At 40.1% G+C, this 22,588-nt stretch overlaps 3 protein-coding genes across 5 annotated transcripts; all 3 read right to left on the bottom strand.

Annotated features, from left to right (window-relative positions):
• Nucleotides 1-116: 116 nt before the first annotated feature.
• Nucleotides 117-6,872, bottom strand: phkg1a (phosphorylase kinase, gamma 1a (muscle)). The gene is made up of 10 exons (XM_042063437.1): nt 6,616-6,872; nt 6,000-6,148; nt 4,923-5,101; nt 4,599-4,653; nt 4,394-4,459; nt 3,867-4,030; nt 2,697-2,787; nt 2,064-2,217; nt 1,589-1,714; nt 117-1,265 (listed from the first exon to the last, which is right to left on the bottom strand). Exons 2-10 carry the CDS (start codon nt 6,080-6,082, stop codon nt 999-1,001), a joined length of 1,185 nt encoding a protein of 394 aa, XP_041919371.1. The 5' UTR covers nt 6,083-6,148; nt 6,616-6,872; the 3' UTR covers nt 117-998.
• A 601-nt stretch (nt 6,873-7,473) lies between these two features.
• chchd2 (coiled-coil-helix-coiled-coil-helix domain containing 2) lies at nt 7,474-9,715 on the bottom strand. Of its 2 annotated transcripts, none has more exons than XM_042063448.1 (4): nt 9,524-9,715; nt 8,785-9,058; nt 8,390-8,591; nt 7,474-7,728 (listed from the first exon to the last, which is right to left on the bottom strand). In XM_042063448.1, the coding sequence occupies exons 1-4, from the start codon at nt 9,568-9,570 to the stop codon at nt 7,718-7,720; spliced, it is 534 nt and encodes a 177-aa protein (XP_041919382.1). In that variant the 5' UTR covers nt 9,571-9,715; the 3' UTR covers nt 7,474-7,717. The 2 variants fall into 2 exon arrangements, with proteins under 2 accessions (XP_041919382.1, XP_041919381.1); XM_042063447.1 differs by having other exon boundaries at nt 8,390-8,594; nt 9,524-9,712.
• Nucleotides 9,716-13,429: 3,714 nt separating this feature from the next.
• LOC121683698 (interferon alpha-inducible protein 27-like protein 2) lies at nt 13,430-21,090 on the bottom strand. Of its 2 annotated transcripts, none has more exons than XM_042063450.1 (5): nt 20,964-21,090; nt 14,936-15,042; nt 14,766-14,813; nt 14,475-14,636; nt 13,430-14,146 (listed from the first exon to the last, which is right to left on the bottom strand). In XM_042063450.1, exons 2-5 carry the CDS (start codon nt 14,949-14,951, stop codon nt 13,854-13,856), a joined length of 519 nt encoding a protein of 172 aa, XP_041919384.1. In that variant the 5' UTR covers nt 14,952-15,042; nt 20,964-21,090; the 3' UTR covers nt 13,430-13,853. The 2 variants fall into 2 exon arrangements, with proteins under 2 accessions (XP_041919384.1, XP_041919383.1); XM_042063449.1 differs by having other exon boundaries at nt 20,961-21,089.
• Nucleotides 21,091-22,588: the final 1,498 nt, after the last annotated feature.

The following is a 22,588-nucleotide window of genomic DNA, read 5'->3' as shown; positions in this document are numbered from 1 at the left end:
TACACAAATTCATGTGCATTAATGTACCGACTACAGTCTTTAACTTTAACCAACAGTGTAGGCTTTTTTTTTATGTGTGGACCATGTTGCACATAAACAAATTAAGTGACGTAACATAATGTCAGTTTAGTTTATTAACATCACAAAACATTTGACACCTTTTAAAAAGTATATGCACATCAGCAATTTTGTCAGTGAATTATAACAGTACCTGCAGGCTTGCTGTACTGAAAATTAACCGAACCATGACTTCAACACCAAGGTATTTTTTGTGTACCATTACACCCCTAATTGACTCTCTCTCTCTCTCTCTCTCTCTCTCTCTCTCACTCACTCACACACCACAGTTTCAACAATTTCAGAATTTAAGCAGGGTATAGTTACAATTTAGTTTATTCAATGCATTCATTGATAAATGCTTTTGTATAATGAAATGGTAGATAACTCTTACTCTTACTTACTTTGCAAGGCAACACCAAACATGCATGTATATTACCATGTAGAGTCCCAGAGAACACACTGAATATTCTATTCATTGTATTTTGTAAATAACACTTTACACACATTACAAAGTGCAAAGATTTTATAAATGAAAGAATGTAAGTCCTTTAAACATTTGTAAAACCAAAATAATTTATAAATAAAAATATAATTTGCATTAGATAGTATGGTGTTCATCTAACAGACTTGAGACTGCTAATTTTAATAGGATTTTCCCACATACACTGCAGGCAGTCTCCATTGATGTGCAGATGCAGTATAATGTCTTACAGTACAACAGAGGGAATTCACCCTTCAGTACAGGTAACATGTAAACCCTTACTTTCAGGGAAGACCCTTTCATGTAACATGTAGAGCAGATGTATGAATTGACTGCTTTTAAATATATTTAATTTCATTGTGCCCCTCTGTTACGTAAACAACAACACCATTAGGCACCTGTGATTCCATCATACCACTTTGTGAGTCAAGTACCTTGGGTCCAAATTCAATGGCTGTTACCATGTATGGTGGGAGGAAGAGTCAGGCTCTGAAACAATGGACAGCAATATGGTCTTGGGAGTGTTCTCGAAGAGAGCTGCTCTGTTCTGGGTCTGGCCCTTCTTGACCCAGTGTCCATAGATCTTGAAGGCACAGGCGTCGATGAGCTTGCGGATGGGCTTCACTGCGTAAGGGTCGCTCTGGATCACCTCCTTGGTCACAGGCTTGGCCCGACGGTAGTTGCAATAGATTCGCATGGTGGCGAGCACAGTCATGCATATGACCTACAGAAGCAAGGACATATACAAAATTGTTACCTAGAGCATGGTGTCTGGATTACATTCACTCAACACTCAACATTTTATCATTTTGTATTTTATCTTTTGGTTTCCACTCTAAACTCTTTTTTACATGATCATGTGTATGCTTTTATATCTCATTTCATGCCCCCCCCCCCCCCCCCCCCCCCCCGTTTATGAATTTCAATAAACAGTTGATCACAAAAACATCAAAAAAAAATTGACAGACCTCCTTTAAAGACTACCGTATTACAGTTAAGTGCTTATGCCCTCATAAGTAAAGACGTCCAATCCACATGTTCTCTCACCTTAAACTTTCTGTATGGACTGAAGTGACGAACTTCTGCCACGACATACTGCTGGAAGAACGCATGGTTCAGCGCATCCGCCGCTGTGTATCTCTCCGCAGGGTTCACTACCAGCATCCGAGAGATCTGAATAAGGCGCACAAACAAAAGGCAGACAGTACAGTTTTAAATATATTCATATTCACACTGAATGACTGTTGTGTCAAAAAAGCCATTTGCATTGTAAAGCTGCATTCAGACGGGAAGCAACTAGCGACAAGAGACCACAGAATCCTAATGAAATTCAGAGATTATAAGTGGAATAACTGCTGGCGACGCACAATTGCTTTTGAGCCGTCAAGTGACAAGCAGCAAACGAATTCTGTCGCACTGCTGTATCTATTAGGGTGAAGGTATTGCTCCTTCAATAAACAGGCTCGAAACTTAAGGTGCTACTCTTGTCTAATAAAATTCTGGACCATCAATTAAACCATACCAGATCTTTGACAGTATCAGAGCGGTCTTCCCATTCTGGAGAGTTGAAATTGTAATTCCCAGCTAGGATCATGCGAAGCATCAGCATCTGTTTCCTGTGCCAGAAGGGAGGCGATCCTGCCAGCAGGGTGTACATGATCACCCCTGAACTCCAGCTGAAAGAACCATAGGAGTCAGTCTATACAGGTATGGTATAGTCAGTCTATGTAGGTATGTCTACACTATTGTGTTTTTGTTTGAATCCCATTACCCCCATTATTTTTGAGCTCCTGAATTACTGCCTAATACACCATTGGTGATAAATACTTAAAATCACAGCAGTTTTATTATTCATTATTCAAGCTAAAAAAAATGTATTTGATTTCAGTCAACATTGCTGTTTGTCAGTTCACAATACAAAATAATGGGATGAATAGTGGAATATTTAAAAATCTAAGCACTGAGTCAGGCAACAAACATTGTTTAGCATGTATAGATTCAGACACTCAGTATGACCTTAGTCTTTTGTGGAAGTCAGAACTCAAAGTGATGAAATGGTAGCTCATGTGACCACATTGTGCACAAGGGCATATAAAATGTCTGTACAGATCAAATAATCATTACAGACCAAAGAGGTCAAATTCTGACTACTCACATATCGACTGCAGTGTCATATCCAGCGTGGTCTGGATCCATGGAGCACTCTATGATCTCAGGAGCAAGATAACCAGGTGTTCCACAGACCTCTGCAGTTTACATCAGGCATATGTATTAGTTTATTCAGTGGTTGATTTTACTGTACATTGATTAGATAGTATTGCTATTCATCAAGAAATACTAAAGACACAAAAAGACACTTCAAAACTCTAATGAGAACAGGTCAACTCATATGATATTATTATCAAGTGCTGTAATCCATGTGCATTTTGGTCAAGCGAATTCAATGATTTGATAAAACAAATGTTACACTTGGCTACAGTCAAGTACAACTCTTCTGTTGATTTGCAGTTGATTGGCTGATACCTTTTTTAAATACTACTGAAGGCCTCCTGGTGGCAGTGTGTGAAGACATGAAACAAATCTCAGATGTGATGGTCTCATTTGACAGAAATACTAACAGTTGTTAGACACTGTTTGAGGTCTATGCTGCTGTTGATAGATAAAATAAACTCACATATTATCTGTCAAAGTCTGTCATTTCTTTTTTTTCTCCAATTCAAATACACTTCGGTTGTAAGACTCACAGGCACCATACTATCTCTTATTAAAGGCTGTCCTAAATGAACACAGCCTGTCATGAAGTATGCATGGTAAATCTGACATTGTATCCTGCATACAACACATCTGAATAGGAGGCATTTTTATCATGTCTACAGTACATCTACCTCTAACTGCCCTACTTCATAAAGCTCTCAGAGAGGTCACTGTGCTGGCTTTGGAAAGGTCAGAACACAGTCTAACTGACTAGTGAGCAGCACATGGTAGACAGTGTCCTGTTCCATCTTGACCCCTGACACATGAGCTAAAATAACATGACTCAACTGCTGTGGGTTAATAGAATTACCCTGACTGTAAAACAGTGACACCTAGTGCTCATCTGTGAGAATACAGACTTATTATAGACAGACTCAGAACAGGTTCTAGACTAGAGACACAAGAATCAATATAGTCCCTCATTTTTTTTAAATGTGCATCTGGCAAAAAAAAAAGCAATAACAATGCACTTCATGATTTGACTTGCCTAAAGTCAAAGATGCTTCAGAAGTATCTTATACAAATAGGTGCCATATTGGAGCCATATTGTCTTTGGAAGCCACAGTTTTACCATTCAACTTTTGTCCTGGAGCGATCTGCACAGCAAAGCCAAAATCTGTGAGTTTGATGTTATCCATGTCATCCAGCAGGATGTTCTCAGGCTTCAGATCCCTGTGGACAATGTTCTGGGAGTGAAGAAACTGGACCACCTCCAGGAGAGCTCGCATGATCTTTCTGCAGACATACAAACAGAGGACACTCAGCCATCACCAGATTATTAACTTTAGCCATAAGACTGACATCTGCAATTTTAAAAACACAGACTGAATAATTACCTGTAATGGTAACAACATGTTTATTACCTTAAATTACCTTAAGTTTATTATTAGATCAACAGAGATAGACATTTCTGACACAATAAGGCAACCCAAAGGAGAAAATCATATCCATTCAAACATACAGGCTACAGTTTCATACATTCACAATGACTCTTTGATCACTTTGATAAATGGTATCAATGACAAAATGTGTGAAAAAAATTTAACTGATACAAATACACTTCAGATTTAGTTTGCTGTAAATTATATAATTTCCAACCTTGTTTCTTTTTCACTCAAGGTAACTTTTTCAGTGAGGTAGTCAAAGAGTTCTCCTTTCTTCATTCTGTTAATACAAAACCACAGTTACATGTCAATACTTAGTTAATTCACAGTTCACTTCATTTGAATAGTTCATGGCACATGTATATACTTAAGAACATGACTTGCAAAAAACACTACTCATAATGAAACTTTACACTTACAAGTCAAACACCAAAAAAAAAAAGGCCTTGGTTTCATAGGAATCCCTCAGCTGGACTGTAAAAGAAAAAGATGTTGAATGTATACAACTCACAAACCACAACCAACCCAGTAACTATAGCTACAAACCAGACACCTAAACCCTCGCTGCTAAGGATGAATGTTAATAACATTAATAATTAATATAACATTGATAAAGTGTAGTACAGTAAACTGGCTACATTGTATTATGAATATTTGTACATACATACTATACTTATACACATGCTTGGTTGTATAAGGTTACAGGTGCTGTAAGGTGTAATTTAATTTCAGCAAAGTCCTACTTATGTTTTCTTGTCCAGAAACTTTCTTGAGAATGTCAATCTCCTTCTCTGTTGCATCTCGGATCTCCTCAATTTCCCTTGGTGTCATTTTATCAGAGGGTGTGATATCAATGATCTTCACAGCATAATCCTGGCTGCTGCGTTTGTCAATACAGCGTCGCACGACACTACTCACTCCCCTATGGCCAACATTTGAATCAGGTAAGAAAAGACCCAGAATTAATTAAATGCATGAATGAATTTCCTACTTCAGAATTCACTAATTCACAAATCTTCCATACTGTTTTAAACAAGATAAATAAACAGTCCAGGAAAGTAGTCTGAAATTGATGATAACTGACATACCAACAGTGGAGGCAGCAAATGCTGGTCATGTTGTGTCTCACACCTGATCTAGGTATGCTAGGTATGCTGCACACCAGTGTCACTGGTGTTGCACTGACTTTATGAATGAGAACACTAACCAGATAAACAACACATAACTATCAGCACAGGTTAGCCTACCTATTTACACATTCTTTATCACATAAGACTTTGTTTGCTTGAGTCCACAACATACATTTTATTCACTGGATTATTATAGCTAAAATGGGCTTTCAGGTGGTTGGTTTTATTTGTTAAAGTCAATTACTTACTGAATCTGTAAGAAAATAAGAATAGGAAACAAGACAAATCACTGCAATAAAACTTAAACTAATGGGAAAGTGCTGTTAACTGGACCACACAGATAACTAATTAGAGGGGTCAATAAAGGAGGGACATCTTGTTCTCTCTGACACTCTTGACAAACAAGGGCGCTGACTGGCTTGGATACAAACAAGATGCCATACTTGACTGTACCCTACCCTTAGGCCTAGCATGGCGCACGTGCTTTGTGTAAACACAAACGTATGCAAGCACTAGGCAAAACTACATTTAAATTGAATGTTTTCTGATTAATTTACATATTGAGTTTTTAATGAGATATTGAGGTCGTCTAGTATCTTTAATAGGAATGGGGGACATATCCAGTCTTAGACGTAGCCTAAAATATGTTTTATGAACTATTGATAAACAATCAATTAGACAATAGCCTACCTTCCCAGGATCTCTTTGGGGTCATATTTGTCATAAAACTCCTGCGCCCCTGACCAATCCGGTATTTCATCCTCTTTGGTCATGGTAGGTCTTGAATGGCAGATGTTGGTAGTTATTTTAGATGACTCTTCTTTGATTCTTCTTCTAAGCTGTTGTAAGATATAACAATATGTAAGGCATGAACATATTTTCGTTCACAATTTCAAAAAGACATTTTTGCGCAATTGTCATCGATGGTAAAATGTATTGTCCAATTTATTTTCCTGTGGCCGATGCACCATTATAGGCTTTGGTATGACAAAGCAACAGTTTATGCTATTGAAAATAAATACGATGGGCCGGATAAATGTACAGATTAGAACGTTTTCGCTGCTGCAGCAGATATTGCCCGGACAATTTGCCATTTCCACAAAAAGGTAATATAATCGGCTACAACAGCTGCTCCACGTGCATTTGTACACGCTTATGGCTTAAGAAGTCACTGGTTAGCCTGGATTGATTGTTTATGTACCCAAGTACGCTACAGCATAGTGCGCTCATTATATATTACTAACATATTGCTACTCCATTACATTGCCTTTTACCCTATGCGACAACATAGACTACTACTATTTACCTTATGTCGTGTCCACTGTTTACCGACCAGAACGAGCAGTTATTCCATGTAGGCAGTACACTCCATTGCTATTGAAGAATATTATCTATCAGGAATACAATCGCGTGAAGCACAGACTGAAATTTTCAACTGGTGCTATAGCCTTGGTCCTTACAGGAACACCCAGGAGGAACGCTGGCCGTTAACTTCAGAAGGGCAACTCTGAATGTCATGAACCAAAAATAAATGGCTGCTAAAACAGCAGTGTGCAGCCCCGTGCGTATCTTTACAGTACTTGATATTAATGAGACACTGTTGATTTGAGCATTTGAGCAGTCTATCTGTTTCAGAATCTAATGTAACAGAAAACTCGGATGGGTTTACGTCTGAAAGGGCGTAATTACAATGTAACAAGGCTCTTAATGATTTCAGCATACAGAAGGCAAAGGGAGCATATCATAGTGTAACATGCTTTATTTTAAAATATAGGATAAATGGCAGACCATAGATCCGAAGGTTGCCCTTTTTTGTTGTTAATCTTTAGTTCCATCCAATAGATAGATAGATACTTTATTGATCTCCAAGGGGAAATTCAATCATCTGCAACCATAAAACCAGCACGTTTCTGTTCAGCATCGTAAGAGAAATACATACTCCTTACAAAACACTGTACAGGAGTGATTCCATTATAGAACACATGATAGATCCATTTAGGATACCAGTATTCTACTGCTTTCATAATATCAAGTGTTGCATTCAGAACACCCTTTTACCCTTGTTCCCCTTATCCATGCTGATGTATAGACGTTAGTGAGCTAAACAAAAAGGCGCCAATCAGTTGTTAGGAAAAGACTAGATGAAAAAGAGAGAGAACCAAACTCACATGATACTGTCTAGTTTTAATTCTGAATCAATTTAACATTTAAGCAAAAAAACAAAATCATATAAATATAAATCAACTGTATGTCATAAAACTATCAGATATCAGACAAGAGAGTACTATACTGTTGAAGTGTGTGTTTTTCGTCACCACAAACCAGTCTGTTGGCCGAGCAATTTTACATTTATTATTATTACATGCATGTTATGCTTCTGTGCGTGTAATAGCAGCATCCTGATGTGGTCACGACAGGCCTGTGGGACAAAAATAATAAAAAATTTAGGCATATACGATCAGATTAAAACATGACATGATGATAATAATAATAACAATAATAATAATAATAATAATAAATGTATTTCTTTATCAAAAGATGCATGTATGAAGCAGGATGCTAACCCTAACTATTATCACAATGAACTAGGATGGAGGCAAACCCATATTATTGCATTATTGCACCAATATTATTATTAAGTTGTATAACTTAGTTGTCTAATTAAATATCAGCTTTACTAAACTGTTCTAAAGGGTATTCTGTGAAACGAGATAAGTGGTATATTGACCCTAAAGCCAAAGGTGTGTCCAAATTAGGTAAGCAGAGGCAAACATTTGTGGGCATTGCCTTGTTTCTTGCCATTTTGTTTACAGTTTAAAATTAACAATTGACAATCTTTACAATATATAAATAGAAAAGTCAGCTATGCATGATTGCTTCTGTCAACGTTGCACACACTTAAGCCTGTATGTTCAACATGCATGATCAATATAATCAACATAACAGCATATATAATTATTAAAATCAACACCAATAACCCCATGGTTAAATGTAATCCTATTATCTGCAAAGCTCTATAATCCTTAAGTACCTTTCTCCTTCTCTGTAACAGAAACATTACTGTCTAACAGCACACTCACCATTGGAGAACTTGCACTGCTTGAGCACTTCGCTGAATCCCTCACAGAGCTTAAGGTCGCTCTGGTTCTGGGCACATTCTATAAACTGTTTCAGTTCATATGAGCAGGGGCTCTGTTGAGGGGGTTCCTGCTGGAACATGGGCTGCTGCTGGTACATGGGCTGCTGTTGCTGTTGGTACATGGGCTGACCTTGGTATGGTTCCTGCTGAACAATTAGATGTTTGATCAGTTAGGTCTGTGTCACTCTGAATCATGTCCATGCAATATTGTGAATTTGTACCCATTCAAATAGAAACACAAAACCCAACGGATGTAGAAAATAAATCCCTTAAACTGCCAGGTGAGGTTGTAAACATCCAACACGCATTATTCCATGTCTTGTTCAGTGTGCTTACCTGATAGGTAACATCAGGCCTGGGAGCCTCAGATTGTCCTCCTCCTCCACCACCACCGAAGCCTCCCGTCATAGCATGTCCTATTGTGTGGCCCACAGCTGACCCCACGGCCACTCCCGCCGCAGTGGTGGCCATCTGGGCGAACATCCCGGGCTGCCTCGGTGCAGCTGCGGGAGCACCTACGGCTGATGGAGGGGCATGAACAGGAGCCGGGGCATAGGACGGTGGAGGGGCAGGCCTAGGAGCAGGTCTAGGAGGTGGTGCGGCAGAATAGCTGGAAAAAGCAACACAACAGTTACCTAACTTAACTGCTAGCTACGTTTGAGCTACAATCTTCTATATCAACATCAACAAGCGATGTGCTCCTGCTATTACACTATTCAGTCACCTTAAGTTACAACGTGATGTGATGTGATAACTAACAGTTGACTAGGCTAGCTGTGTTAGCTAAGTTGACAATGTTGTGTAACTTTGTCCTTGTAGCAAAAAGACTATTAACCTCAATAAACTACTAAATACCATACATAAATACTCTTGTAATAGTGAGGCAACATGATAACAGTACACAACAAACACCACTTACAGACTGTCCACCGATATCTGTTGGCAAGCTAACTTTAGTTTACGTTAGCTGTGAATAGCCTAGAACTACATAACGTTAGATGCCCGATGTGCTCACATGCTAATGTTAGCTTGCCATCAAATGTGGCAATTTGTATCAATACGGTGCATTTCATACCTCGGCGGAGCCATTCTTGACGTTCGGCTGCGGCTGCCTCTTGGCATTGTGGACTATTCGTTCTTAAAATCAGAAAATAAACGATTTTAACGGATAACAACACACGACACTAGGCTCACAAGGCTGCCTCTCGGTTAAATAGAAGCTACGTTGTCTCCTGACCTTCGTACAGCTTACCCCGGAACCTTCTAGTCGTTACGTCAGAGTGAAATCTCAGGTTACGTTAGATTTTCTAGAGTTACGTCAGTCGACGTTATGTCCCGGGCTACTCAAAAATAAAAAATAAAATTAACTTAAATTCAAACATATTTAAAATATAGTCTATTTGTGAAATGATCTCCATAATCACCCTGTCGCTCACTGAGCAGGCGTGTAGGCTACCTGGAGGGAAAGCTTTAGACTGAAGTGGCCATATCAAACTGGTTCTGTCCCCTCCGATGCACTGAGTTGATGAATCTTTTATTCACTGAAATAACTTTTGCATTTACAGATAAGTACTAGCCTACATACTTTATTGCTATTCCAACTCCCCTCAGGACAATAGGACGTGATTGCCTGGCTAGGCTACATTATGTGTATGAGTTTGGTGGTTGTGTTAGGCTATCTTGGTATAGGCCTAGACAAATATTTAGCCTATAATGTCTCTCTCTTTTGAGATCAGTTGTGTTTGAAGATAATTAGACCATGTGATTCCTTGAAACGTGGTCCCTCTGCATTATTTAAGAAAACAAAATGAAAAGAACAGTTTAACTTCCTATTGAATTGTAGCCTAATGAATGAAATCAGTGAGTGCTTACAATGTATTCACTTGCTCCATGCCCTCATCCAGTTGACAAAGATACAGGTCTGCCACATTCTGCATTTTCTCAAAAATGCACTCAAGTTATTATTATAATCTTTATTTAGGAATAGAACTCATTGGCATAAAGAATCTCTTTAACAAGAGTGCCCTGGCCCAAAATAGGCAAGGCACGCAACAGAATTATACAAAGATGGCACTGCATCAACACCAGCCCTGTTTCCAGACCTGCCATTTTATGGGCTCAGGAAAACCTCTGATAGCCATTGGCTATGTGTTTGATACTCAAATTAAAAACTGCAGCCACAATTGTCACAGCCAAAATTGTATTGAGACATGATACAGAAAATGCCGCCATCTTATCTGGGCTTAAGCTTGTTTAAAATGGACTGAGGTAACATGGAATAAGGTCCTGTAGTTAGACTAATCAAAATTTGCCATTCTTTTTGGAAATCATGGACTCATCTGGGCTAAAGTTTGAAACCAAACATTTATTACGGTATGGGGTGCACAACATATATTGCCATCCAGGCAATGTCTTTTCCAGGGAAGACCTTGAATATTTCAGGAAAACAATGCTAAAATGAATTCTACACATATTTAAACAGTATTTATCCATCGAGGTGCTAAAATGGCCTGTCTGCAGTCCAGATTTGTCAAATTAGGTGCATAATGTAATGAAAAACATGACTAATACCCCATACTGTTGAGCAACTGAAACCCTATATTAGGGAGTAATGGGACAACATTTCATTCTCAAAACTCTATAGCAAAATTAAAGGTCTCCTTGGTTCCTAAACATTTACAGAATGTTGTTAAATGAAGAGGCAGCATAGTGGTAAACATACTCCCTTCCAAACTTTTTTTGAAACATGTTGCTGGCATTAAATTCAAAATTAACATACTGTACATTTTCCATGAAATAGTCACTTTCAACATTTATGTTGTCTATGTCCTTTTTGCTGCTAAATATGGGTTTACGAGACTTGTATATTATCACATTCTGTATTTATTCACATTTTACACAACATCCCAACTTTTTCTGTTTTAGGGTTGTAGACTTATAATCACCAATTTATGGTATTCTGACATTATATTCATATATATAATCCATATATATTTTCTCTCAAATTTTGTTTACAGTATTTTTTTTTCTTCTGTGAGTGAGTGCTTCAGTTTTGCCAAAAATAATCCGTACACCTGCAACTATGACACATCAAAACGTTAAAAACATAACTATTGCAGATGTGCCTTGGACTGGTCCCAATAAAAGGTCAATCCAAAATGTGCAGTTGTATCACACAAAACACTGCCACAATTGTCACAAGCATGCTTACTGCATGAATGTCTACCAGAGCTGTTGGCAAAAAAATAACAAGGGCACCAAGGACAAGGACAACACAACGCAAGGTCAATGGAGAGCGAGCAATTGGATTGTTTCCCTCCTTTCAGGTTGTCCCCCAATGACGGCTCTGTGATAGGATAGTAAAATTAAATTCCCGATTGGATAGTCAAACCTGAGCATCACCTGGCTTTTCCATAAGGAAATGTCAAAGGTGTTTCAAAAGTATTTGTACCTGCCAGAAACGATTAGTAAGTGTGGAAAAGATTTGTATGTGTATTGACTTTTGACTGTAAAATATATTCCTAATTGCAAGATATTTGTAACTGTAGGATAGATCTGTACCTGTAGAACTGGGGCATGTTTGTGTAACACTGGAAATTATTTTTGCAAATCATTTTCACAGTTACATGACTAAGACTTTTGAGACTGAATTGTGTTACGACCCCCTGTGCCCTCGGGCCATCCCATGTCAGTGCATGGGCGGGGTTGGACCTGGGGAGGTTAATTGGTAATTTGGTGCACCTGTAACCAGGTGCTGCTATATATGGGGCTGTCCTCTCTTTCCCATTAGGCACTTTTCTTCTTTCATGCAGGCACCTATTTTGACTTTCTCTTGCACTAGCACTTTTCAGTCTCCCTTATTCTATATCTCTCTATGTCTCTCTTTTCTTTGTCTACTCATTTAGCCTCTCACATATTCTACTGACACCTACATTGCATCCACACACGCACGTCACTTCTCCCATTCATTTTCCCCTAGACATGTTCTATTTGATAACGTTGCTTTGCTTTAATTCAATAAATTATCATTTGCTTTGAAGCGTGTTGTCCGTATCCCTCTTTATGGTTTGGTCTGGTAACAATTGTTACCACAGAAGTTCTCACTATACATTTCACCATGTTTGTGGACAAAATACACATTTTTTGTGCATGCATGTAAGTAGGAAGTTATCTGGATAAGTGTATAAGTGTATATTTTCTTTATGTTTTTTTTTTACAAACAATACAAATTCATTCATTCATTCACCTGAAACGCAATTGGAAAACTCCAAGAGTTGAGTTGAAACCATTAACTGATAGTTAAAACTGGAGATAACTATCAGTTTATACATTTGTACATTTGAGTTTGTCTCGTGAAGTAACAGTAGAAATTCAGTGTTTGGACAGGAAAACAGGTCAGGAGACCGCTAAAGTCTGAATGGACTCTCCAATGCTATGCTGGATTTGTCTCATGAGTTAATTGAGAAAGTCCAGTCTGAGTTAGCTGGAGTGGAGTCTCTGGCATTGACAAATGGGACTGCTACTGTATCCCTAAGATCCTCCAAATTTACAGCAACATCTGCAAGGAACTTATCTAAAGATATGTCACTTCAGAAATGCTTCAGGCCACATTTGAGTCTCAGGATTCCTCTTTCAACATGTCAGTGGTCCAGGTCTACTGCACTTGCGGACATTCCTGACATTTTTTCCAAGTGACCTTGACTGTACTCCATGATGTTTACCTCTAAGGGTGAAATCAATGTTAATAATTAATGAGCTTCACATGCCTAAAAATGCATGTTTAGTTTAAATTTCTATTGCATTCAGATGCAAAGATACACCCTACTTTTAATTTTGTGCATGGACATTTCATATCACAGAGGTCAACGACCTCTAGCTGACCTCTAGCTAGCTTGTCATCAAGAGCAAACCCTGAAAGTTTCATGCTTTTGTCATTTTGTTCACAATTTTTATGCTTAACAGATCCACTATTATGAAAACATGAGATCTAAAACTATAACGAATTTTATTCATGAGAATTTCAATCTCCCATCTGACCAAAATAAACAAACAGAAAACACCAGAAGCCCTCTTTCCATGTTTGCAACATATCATACATCTCAAGTGATAAAAAAAAAATATCATTGCATAGTTATTAATCAGAGCCAATAATGAACAAGAGGGTGTATTTTGCATAACATTTACTAAGCTACCATCACCAGTTCAGTTCTGGTCAATTTGATGGAGGATGAAAAGCCCACTGCTCATTAAAGCCTCATTAAACTCATTAAACATGTTCTTCTTGTTATACTAAAATATCCAAACAAATCATAGATACCCAGTAACAATCCCACTCAATAGTGCTCAGACATTGTAGTTATTTTTAAACAGATTTTGAATATCAAAAGACATAATAATGCAATAAATTATGGCCACTCATGATTGGTTGTCACTGATGCCTTCTCCACTTTATCACAGAGGTTAATATTAATCTCCAGTTCATCTTCAGACTCATCATCAGTGGTGTCTATGGAGCCCTCTTTGGCATGATTCTTGGGGTGCTTCTTACTGTTGGGAGGCATTGGGGCAGCGTTGAGAGCTTTTTTCTTCTTTCCAAACACTCCCTGCATCCATGCGCCCGCACCTGCCAGGGCTCCGCCCACAGCACCCCCTGCCGTTGCCACGGCAGCTGTACCTCCCGCAGACAATCCAATCGCTCCTGAGCAGGCAAGAAGCCAAACATGCATCAACACACACAAGGGAAAAACAAACAAACAAACAAAATGTTAGCGGTAAGGCAATTGCTTTCCTAACATCATGGTTAGATGTTAATAAATTTCAGGCTACTCTATATATTTATACTTATGACTTCACTTCTTAGTTGTTCCTTATACAGTCTGTACTCTGTAGTCAACTTTGCCCTGCATGGCACCTATTAATTATACATGAAAACTTATTTAATTTCCCAAAAAGTTGTCATGTTCTTTCAAAGTGCAAATAGTTAAGAGGTATGTATTGTATTGTATTGTTCATGTATTGTTTTTCACCTGCTGACTGGAGGAGAGCCACTAAGCTCCCGGCTGCAACTCCACCTCCGTTAGCAATAGCAGCCGCTGACATCATGCTGGCGGCGAAAGAGCCTGCTGCGATGCCAGCCCCTGTGAAACCCGCGGCTGTCAGAACGAAAGGCGCCACGGCAACAGCTCCAACTACAAACCAGAGACAAATTTAAATCAGGCGTTAGATAGGCCTACTGTATTTAATAAGTTTGTAAGCTCTACTATCCCCAACAGAGACATACTGATGAATGGAAAAGGAAACATTTCTTTTATGGTTACCTGCTCCAGCTGCGACACCCACTACACCCACAACACCAGCAACAGCCTCTGTAAGAATGCAACCCTCATTAGAACTGAGCACTAACAAGCATCCTAATATGAACAGTTAGGTAATTTTTCAGACTTGCATCCTCATATTAACAAGAGACGAGGAAAAGAAAATGTCTTACTCTTATTAATACCCATTGTTGTTGCAGTTGAGTTGTTGTTGTTGTTGTTGTAGGCCCTGTACAAACACCCACTTCTCTTCCTTCTTGCTGAATTCAAAGCAACTGACCTGCAAATAAAAGAGGACACATCCCCGTCATCACCTTAATCTATTAGAGGTCACAACTTCAGTTATGCTAACTGATGGAGCATTGAGCAAGACAAAGTTAGATTAGGATAAAAACATGCAATTCATCACATAGCAAAACTGCTGCATTTAGAGATCAAAACAGATTCCTATTATTGTAATCAGCAAATCAATGTGTCCGGTAAATATGCATGCATGCACTGAGAGGACTGTGTTAAACCACAAGGCTTGTTTTTGGTGAGTTAACATGGGGGGAGACTACACGTAGATAAAGGTTAAAGAAAAGACTGTAAAGAGTATAAAAGGTGAGGGGGGTTATACCCACATATACCTCAACAAACGGGAATCCCATCTATGGAATAATACACAGATGTGATCTACGAGTCCTTTCCACGTATCGCTGTATGGTTCAGGAGAACAACCAAATAATGATGGAAACTCGGAAGTCAGTTGTTTCAACTGCTTACATCTCCCCACAGACAAGCACCAGAGAAGAGACTCTAAATCTGCCAAGTGCCAACCTGTCGGAATTCTTAAGTTGAGGGTGAAAAAAACAAAGTCATTGGGAGCATTAGCGTCCCCCTCACAGCATGCTGCCTGCTAGGAGCAACTGAAGGAACCAGCTCACCGACTGGCCGTAGTCCTACTGGCTTCACCTCACACTCTACTCCTTCCCCCACTACAGAAGACCGATAGATACACAGTTTCAATTCAATTTAATTGTGCTTATAGCGCCAAAACATTACACATGTATCATTGCGCTTTACAGAGTGTAGACAACTAAGTTTCAACTAATTGACGTGGCTGAGTAGGCCTAGACTGTTTCCTATCTGGGGCGGAAACCAAAATAATTTGACTCTGACACTTGACTAAAATCTCTTCACACAGCTTTCTGATCACACTAGCTTTTTTCCCCTGGGCTTTAGCAAGGTTCTCACCAGCCATTACAGCTAAAAACAACTTAAACCCATTGATATAGTCAATCAAATTTGATGGTGGCTCAGAATTTCCCAAATGGCCTTGCAGCACCACTAAAGGACTACACACCTGGTGACCAAATACCTGGTTAATAGTACTGAACCCCATACTTGCTTGCATGACCTCACCTCATGAGCTGCTAAAAGGAGCCACGGAAGACCTTCCTCCCAATCCCTGCTCAACTCAGTGCAGTAGGCAAGGTCTCAAGGTATGGTACCAACACACCTAAGGCCACCTAACTTTGATTGTGATAAGCAAGCTGCTCTACTGATGTGCAACACCCAACTGCTTTAAAACCTCCCCAAAAAGATGTGAGGTAAATTATTGTAACGATTTGATAGCGACACACAGTTGTTCAATCAAAAGGTTTATTAGCTGAAGCGGGAATCACCCACACTCCAAGACACCATTACATAGCAAACACAAGGGAAGTCAATAAAACAAGCACGATACACGAACAGGGTTGTCACATACAATACACCGGGTAAAACACATGAGGTAAAACCTAAAGAAAGACTACACAAGCTAACACATACATGACAAGGAAAACGCAACTACACTAACTTAAACCGACATTACACAAACCAGCATTCACACACATTGCATTCTGGGAGGCTAGCACTCAGTCCAAAAGACACCGACGTTACACAGCCCCCTCGCGAGCTATTGCCGTCCTCGGCAATATCTCCTCCCTTAGCCATTGCCATAACGTCGGTGTGGGCATTCACTCGCTCAGTCCATCAGTCTGTGGTACCGCCAACAACACGTGGGGTGCACACGCCGCAGGAGCTCACTCAACGGGGAGCCACGCTGCTAGCAATCCAGTGCGGGCGTGCTAGCAGCCACGTGGCCGTCCCCGCTCGTCACCAGCTCCCTCTCAGCAGCCGCCCTCAGGCTGCACTTTCCGCGGCGTGTCACCACGGCACTCCTCCTCTCCAGACGGGGCCCTAGGTGGCCTTACTACCGTAGACTGTGGCACCAAGCACTGGAACTCACGGGTCAACTGTCGCTGCACCTCCGTCGCTCCACTCCACAGTCGCACCGACCAGGATAGGCAGGCCCCAGCTCCGCTGCAGCCGGACCACGCTGAGCTCTCAGGCCGTCAGCTACCGGTTTCGGCGTCCCTCCTCGCGCTGCCTCCTCGCAGAGCTGTCCTCTGCTCCTGGCCCGCTCCCCCATCACAGCGAACCTTTTTTTTTTTCTCTCTGGCGCCGGCCAACAGGCCAACTAGAACGGGCGCCCACACAGCACGGTGCCTCTCACACGCACCCAAAAGTTTTAAAGTTCAGAGTTCAGAGAGCCTTTCTGTCGAAGCTGCCCCACCGACGAAGCTGCCCCACCGTCGTGAATTCGCTGCCCCCAGCGTCTCCACCAACCGTCCGTCGTCCAGGAACCTCTTCCTCGCCGCTCTCCCTCGGCTCTGCTCACGCGTTGCGGCTCACAGCGGAGTCAGTGCCCAGGCCAGCGTCGTCTATAACTCCTCCTCGTCCTGGTCTCTTTATTGTCTTACAGATCAAGTAAAATCGTACAGTTTGCCCTCTAAGCCCAACGTGTAATCATTTTGTTGTGCAGTAAAATGTATCATACAGCATCAAACAACTAAGCATTTTTAGCCGACTGGTCACCTGATAAAGTTTTACGCTGTAGCCCAAGGGGCCCCAAAAAAAATAAATAAATAAAAGTATCGAAGTATTGAAATCGCAATTCTTGACTTGGTATCAGAATCGATCCCCCCCCCCCCCCAAATTGAATTTTAAGCCCTGTTACCATGGGAAAAAAAGAGTTGTGCATACGCAAATAGAACTGTTGTTAAAATCTTCATTTAGGTCTATATTTTATTGTTTGTAACTGATCTGATTGAATTTGATGGAGAATTACACTCTTTTTACATCATAAATATGGTGTGCAACCATAAAGAAACAACATTTTTCACATGGTAATATTATACATATTTAAAAAGTGGATAAATGGACCCAAGGTTCAAACAAATTGTCATTTGACAAATTCCAGATTGACAAGGGAATGGTAGAGCAATGTCTATGCTCAGCTTGCCTTTAAGAGCACAACTCCTTACATTTGTACGGCTTTTGTTTTTAAGTCAGCAAGTTCCATGGCCATGTCACATCCATAACGTTTTATAGGAAAAGTTTATGCTACACATACAGTGTTGATGCGACAATGTCCATAGTGTCTGTGCAAAGCTGATTTATATCAATGTAAAGTGTGATGACCAAATTGTGCCCCTTTCTTACTTTTAAAACCTTCAATGTTGCGTTATGGATGTGACGTTATGGATGTTACATAATGTGAATTTACAAGACTGGAGACTTTATTATACCTCAAAGCCGATAAAACGTCTGTTCTGGTGGCATGTCAGTTTCAACGCATTTCACCTTAGTGTTTACAATTGACATTTCAAAGATTATTAGGTTGATCAAAATTTATATACTATATATGAAATAGGGTTATCAAAACCCACAACATCTTTCTTCAGACGTGGCCAAAATAAATATCGCAAAATGATCGCAATATCGTAGGTGGCACCATGTGCAGTCTTTAAAACAAGGTCACAGAATTTACTTGGCACCACAACCTGGCAAACAGGGCTATCTCCTTGAAGGCAGTGTTTCCCATACATTGACTAATCTGTGGCGGGGCGCCACGAAATCAAAATCGGCCGCCACAGATGAATAGTCTATGTTTAATTGAATTGAATTGAATTGAATTTAAATTAAATATAAGATCAAATCCTTGCATTGCCATTGAGCTGCACTTTTTACGCACGCAGCCTTTCCTTACCCGCCCCGCTCTCTCTCGTAGCCTGCTGCCCCTCCTCTGCATGTGCATTTAACAAAATACTCACGATTGTTGAAGGATTGTTGTTACCACATAGAAGCATTGCATAGAAGACGTCTGGCTAAATTGCTATTAAATCCGCTTAGCATCGTGACCATGCTGCGCAAATTTGTTCAAAACTGCTGCATTGAAGTTAACTCTGCTAAGGTCTTATCACAACATAGTAGGCTACATTGAAGAGACTAAACTAAGTGAAGTTATGCAATCAAGCAGTATCTCAAAGCTAACGTTAGAATACTGTTTGGATGTCGAATTTAGCATGCTTAGCCTACTTACAGCTGCTTGTCAATATCGTTGAAGGGCTCATTTTATTGACTCTGACACTGAATGTTTGCAAAATCCCGATGTAAATGGAAAAGGGTTTTCCAAAATTCCAGACCTGTAACCGGAGGGTTGCCGGTTCGAACCCCGACCAGTAGGCACGGCTGAAGTGCCTTTGAGCAAGGCACCTAACCCCTCACTGCTCCCCGAGCGCCGCTGTTGATGCAGGCAGCTCACTGCGCCGGGATTAGTGTGTGCTTCACCTTACTGTGTGTAGCCTACACTGTGTGCTGTGTCTGTTTCACTAATTCACGGATTGGGATAAATGCAGAGACCAAATTTCCCTCACGGGATCAAAAGAGTATACTATACTTATACATACTCAGCTACCGCCACAAATTGAATCCAATTCTGTGGGAAACACTGCCTTGTCACTGAAGGGTGACCATACACACCTGCAGAAAATCACCAGAAGAAACCTGACTAACCTGTACCACTGACTGAACAGCTGAAAACAAGTAGGCCAGGCCGCATCCTCTCACTGTGCCTACTCAATCAGCTTACTGCGAGACAAAGGTGGCAAACAAACAGAGTTCTCTGACTTACAACTAGGCACAGTAGAATCTGCATTCAAGGAATGGCTCATAGCGTGAGTAACTGCACAAGATGGGAAAGCAGTGTAAAATATATACTTGAACTTGTGGGAGCCGAACTGGAGTGCATCACTTCAATATCAGACAAAAGGACCCTGAACAAACTAATCAACATGTTGGACAATGAATGAAGATAGACTTCTCTCCATAGTCTGTCTGCCTCTCCACCTTCTCCATGTTTGTGTACGTACTGTCCACTAGCCTACTCTTTACTGCTACACTGTTTACATGCTATATTAGCACATATACATATCCCCTCCCTCCCTCCCCACAACCTGGATTGTGGCCGTACTTACTACATGTTCAATACTTTTTATTTAATACTTGACCAATGGCTGTAACCCTATTACTTCAACCTATTCTTGCACTGATATAGTTTTACTTGTCTACATTATTCTCTTATATGATTTACTTTATGCTGGTCTCTAGACTTTATTCTTGCACTGTTGCACTTACTTCAAAGATCCTTGATTACTAGCTCCGCATTAACCCTGTCTGCTTACTTATTTGCACCATCACCATGACACTCACTCTCATAGAGCACCTTTCCATGCATAAGGAACTACAGGCTCGGTCCCTGCCCTATCACTGCAAGTGCCTCATCCTTGATCATCCTTAAGCACACTATGTGGATATTTGTTATTTAGTTTTTAGTTAGTATTTAGTTTTTTCAGTATATTTAGTATTTAGTATTTTGGTTTTAGTATATGTACTTATATTACTTTTTCTGCTGTAAGTCCATGTTGTGTGTGATGTCTGTATGCTACTAAGACCTTGAATTACCACTTGGGGATCAATAAAGTATCTATCTATCTATCTATCTATCTATCTATCTAACTAACTTTACAGTCGCCAAAAATACCTAATCCTGCATAGTGTACCTTTAACAAATATATTTTCTTCAATCTTTATCCATGTGTGGTCTCCCTCATGTTATCTCACCAAAAACTAACCTAGTGCTTTAACATAAAAAATTAAAAAAAATAATTAGAGAGCGGCTTTTTGGATCTTTGAGCTCAAAAACCTTTTCCTTGCCAGAAAAATGAAGAGTTGAATTAGCTGCTCTTCTGAGGTAGCCAATTCCCCTAATGATAGTACATGTACCTAACCTAACGTTACATCATTTCTAAAGTATACAAACAGTATGCTTACCACGCGTTTTTGAAGACTGAAGAACCAAATTGTGTCCGAAATATACTGTAGCGTTCATTCCTTCTCAGTTGCAAGCTATGCAGCGCCCTCACACCCGGATATTCCCTGGAAAACAAAACTCAACAGTCTGCTGTCAACAGGCTGAACTTGCTTCACCTTAAAGGGCCAGAAAGTCGAGTCAAGACTCAAAAAGATTAAAGCATCCAACATGGCAGTTTCATAAGGGAATCCCTAAAGGGACATGGTCTATTGTTTTTGTTTGTTATGCCAACAATACTTTAGTATTTCCTCGCTATTGCAAGGGAACGCAAAAGCAGCTCAAAAATAAATGTTTACTTCTAGAAAATCATTTCCACCATGTCGCATCGGGGGCTCCCATTAATCAAGGTATTTTAATTAAATTACTGTCATGGACATGGATCAAGGTATTTTAATCAAATTGACTAGCTACTGTCATCAGAGAGGGAGTGGAGGCTAAAGGCAAGTAGAACACAGTTTATCCACCTCTGAAATTTTAGAAATAGAGTGTATCTGCCTCTTATTGTTTATCCACCTCTTTAGCCTATTCACCAATATTGCCACTTTCAACATCCAAAACACACACTGTATTATCCACATTCACAATATGTACACTCATCAACACTCTAGGAACCATTTGATAGGCTACCACTGGTATTGTTATAAATATTGTACAATATAACTTTCACCATTATCAAACATGTTCTGAATGCCTTTTTCAAAAATCCAATGCGGCATGGTGCAGTCCACCTTACACACAGATGATCACAGATCACACCTTACACACGTGATCACAGAATTCATAGTTTACCCACCTCTTATTTTACCACACTACCACGACTGTCATGGAATTCCATGGCGAGAAGATTAGAAATATTATGAAGGGTCCATGTTAGTAGTTCATTAACCCTCCTGTTGTGTTCATTTCATGTTTTGTGGTCAAAAATGACCGCTGCATTATAACTTGTTATAAATCCATAGGGCTAGTCTAGCAACTCTCCATTGGCTTGTGAGCTCCAGAAATCGAAACTTAATCAGGCCTTTGAAATCGTGTATAGAGTCGTTTGGTGGGCTTAACATAATGATTGATGGCAGAGTTGCAACGGTTTGGCTTGAATTCCCTGCTACTTGAAGATACAGCACTAAACTGTTGTAAAACGCGGCAAAACGTCGAATACATTGAGCCAATCATGTGGTGTGTTATGAATACATTGAGCCAATCATGTGGTGTGCTGTGAAGACATCGTGCCAATCATCTGTTGTGATCTCGTCGCTGGAGCAAGATTGGTGTCGTGAAGCCTTACACACACACATTTCTGCAGAAATAGATGCCCGATAAGTGCCCAAAAAGCGTTGCAATATGGCCGCCGAGTGGAAGTACTTGCCTAAAAGCACTTTGGTCCTAGCTCGAGTTGCTGCAGCCAGCAGCTAAGGCGGCCATGTTCATGCTCCCAGTGTCTAGCGCTGTAGCTGCAGCAACTCGAGCTAGGTAAAACCGATTGTTTCAGTTTTGTTCATACCGACAGTACTCGGTGACGTTGAGAAATGTCAAAAATGTGAAAAATCAACAGAGTTCTCCTTTAAGTTTGAGCAGTAGTTGATTTTCAAAG

The sequence above is a fragment of the Alosa sapidissima genome, chromosome 15 (genome assembly GCF_018492685.1).
Source record: "Alosa sapidissima isolate fAloSap1 chromosome 15, fAloSap1.pri, whole genome shotgun sequence".
NCBI lineage: Eukaryota > Metazoa > Chordata > Actinopteri > Clupeiformes > Clupeidae > Alosa > Alosa sapidissima.
Note: the sequence above shows the minus strand (reverse complement) of the source record. Positions and strands in the feature narration are given on the sequence as shown.

Excerpts from the sequence above, each read along its gene's own strand:
- chchd2 (XM_042063447.1), bottom strand. The coding sequence starts at position 9,570 with ATGCCAAGAGGCAGCCGCAGCCGAACGTCAAGAATGGCTCCGCCGAG. Across the intron at positions 9,059-9,523 it reads TCAAGAATGGCTCCGCCGAG|CTATTCTGCCGCACCACCTC; the intron begins GTATGAAATGCA and ends TGCTTTTTCCAG. Across the intron at positions 8,595-8,784 it reads GGCCTGATGTTACCTATCAG|CAGGAACCATACCAAGGTCA; the intron begins GTAAGCACACTG and ends CTAATTGTTCAG.
- LOC121683698 (XM_042063450.1), bottom strand. Across the intron at positions 14,637-14,765 it reads GGGTGTCGCAGCTGGAGCAG|TTGGAGCTGTTGCCGTGGCG; the intron begins GTAACCATAAAA and ends TCTGGTTTGTAG. Across the intron at positions 14,147-14,474 it reads GGCTCTCCTCCAGTCAGCAG|GAGCGATTGGATTGTCTGCG; the intron begins GTGAAAAACAAT and ends TTGCCTGCTCAG.
- phkg1a (XM_042063437.1), bottom strand. The coding sequence starts at position 6,082 with ATGACCAAAGAGGATGAAATACCGGATTGGTCAGGGGCGCAGGAGTTT. Across the intron at positions 5,102-5,999 it reads CCCAAAGAGATCCTGGGAAG|GGGAGTGAGTAGTGTCGTGC; the intron begins GTAGGCTATTGT and ends TGTTGGCCATAG. Across the intron at positions 4,031-4,393 it reads TTGAGTGAAAAAGAAACAAG|AAAGATCATGCGAGCTCTCC; the intron begins GTTGGAAATTAT and ends GTATGTCTGCAG.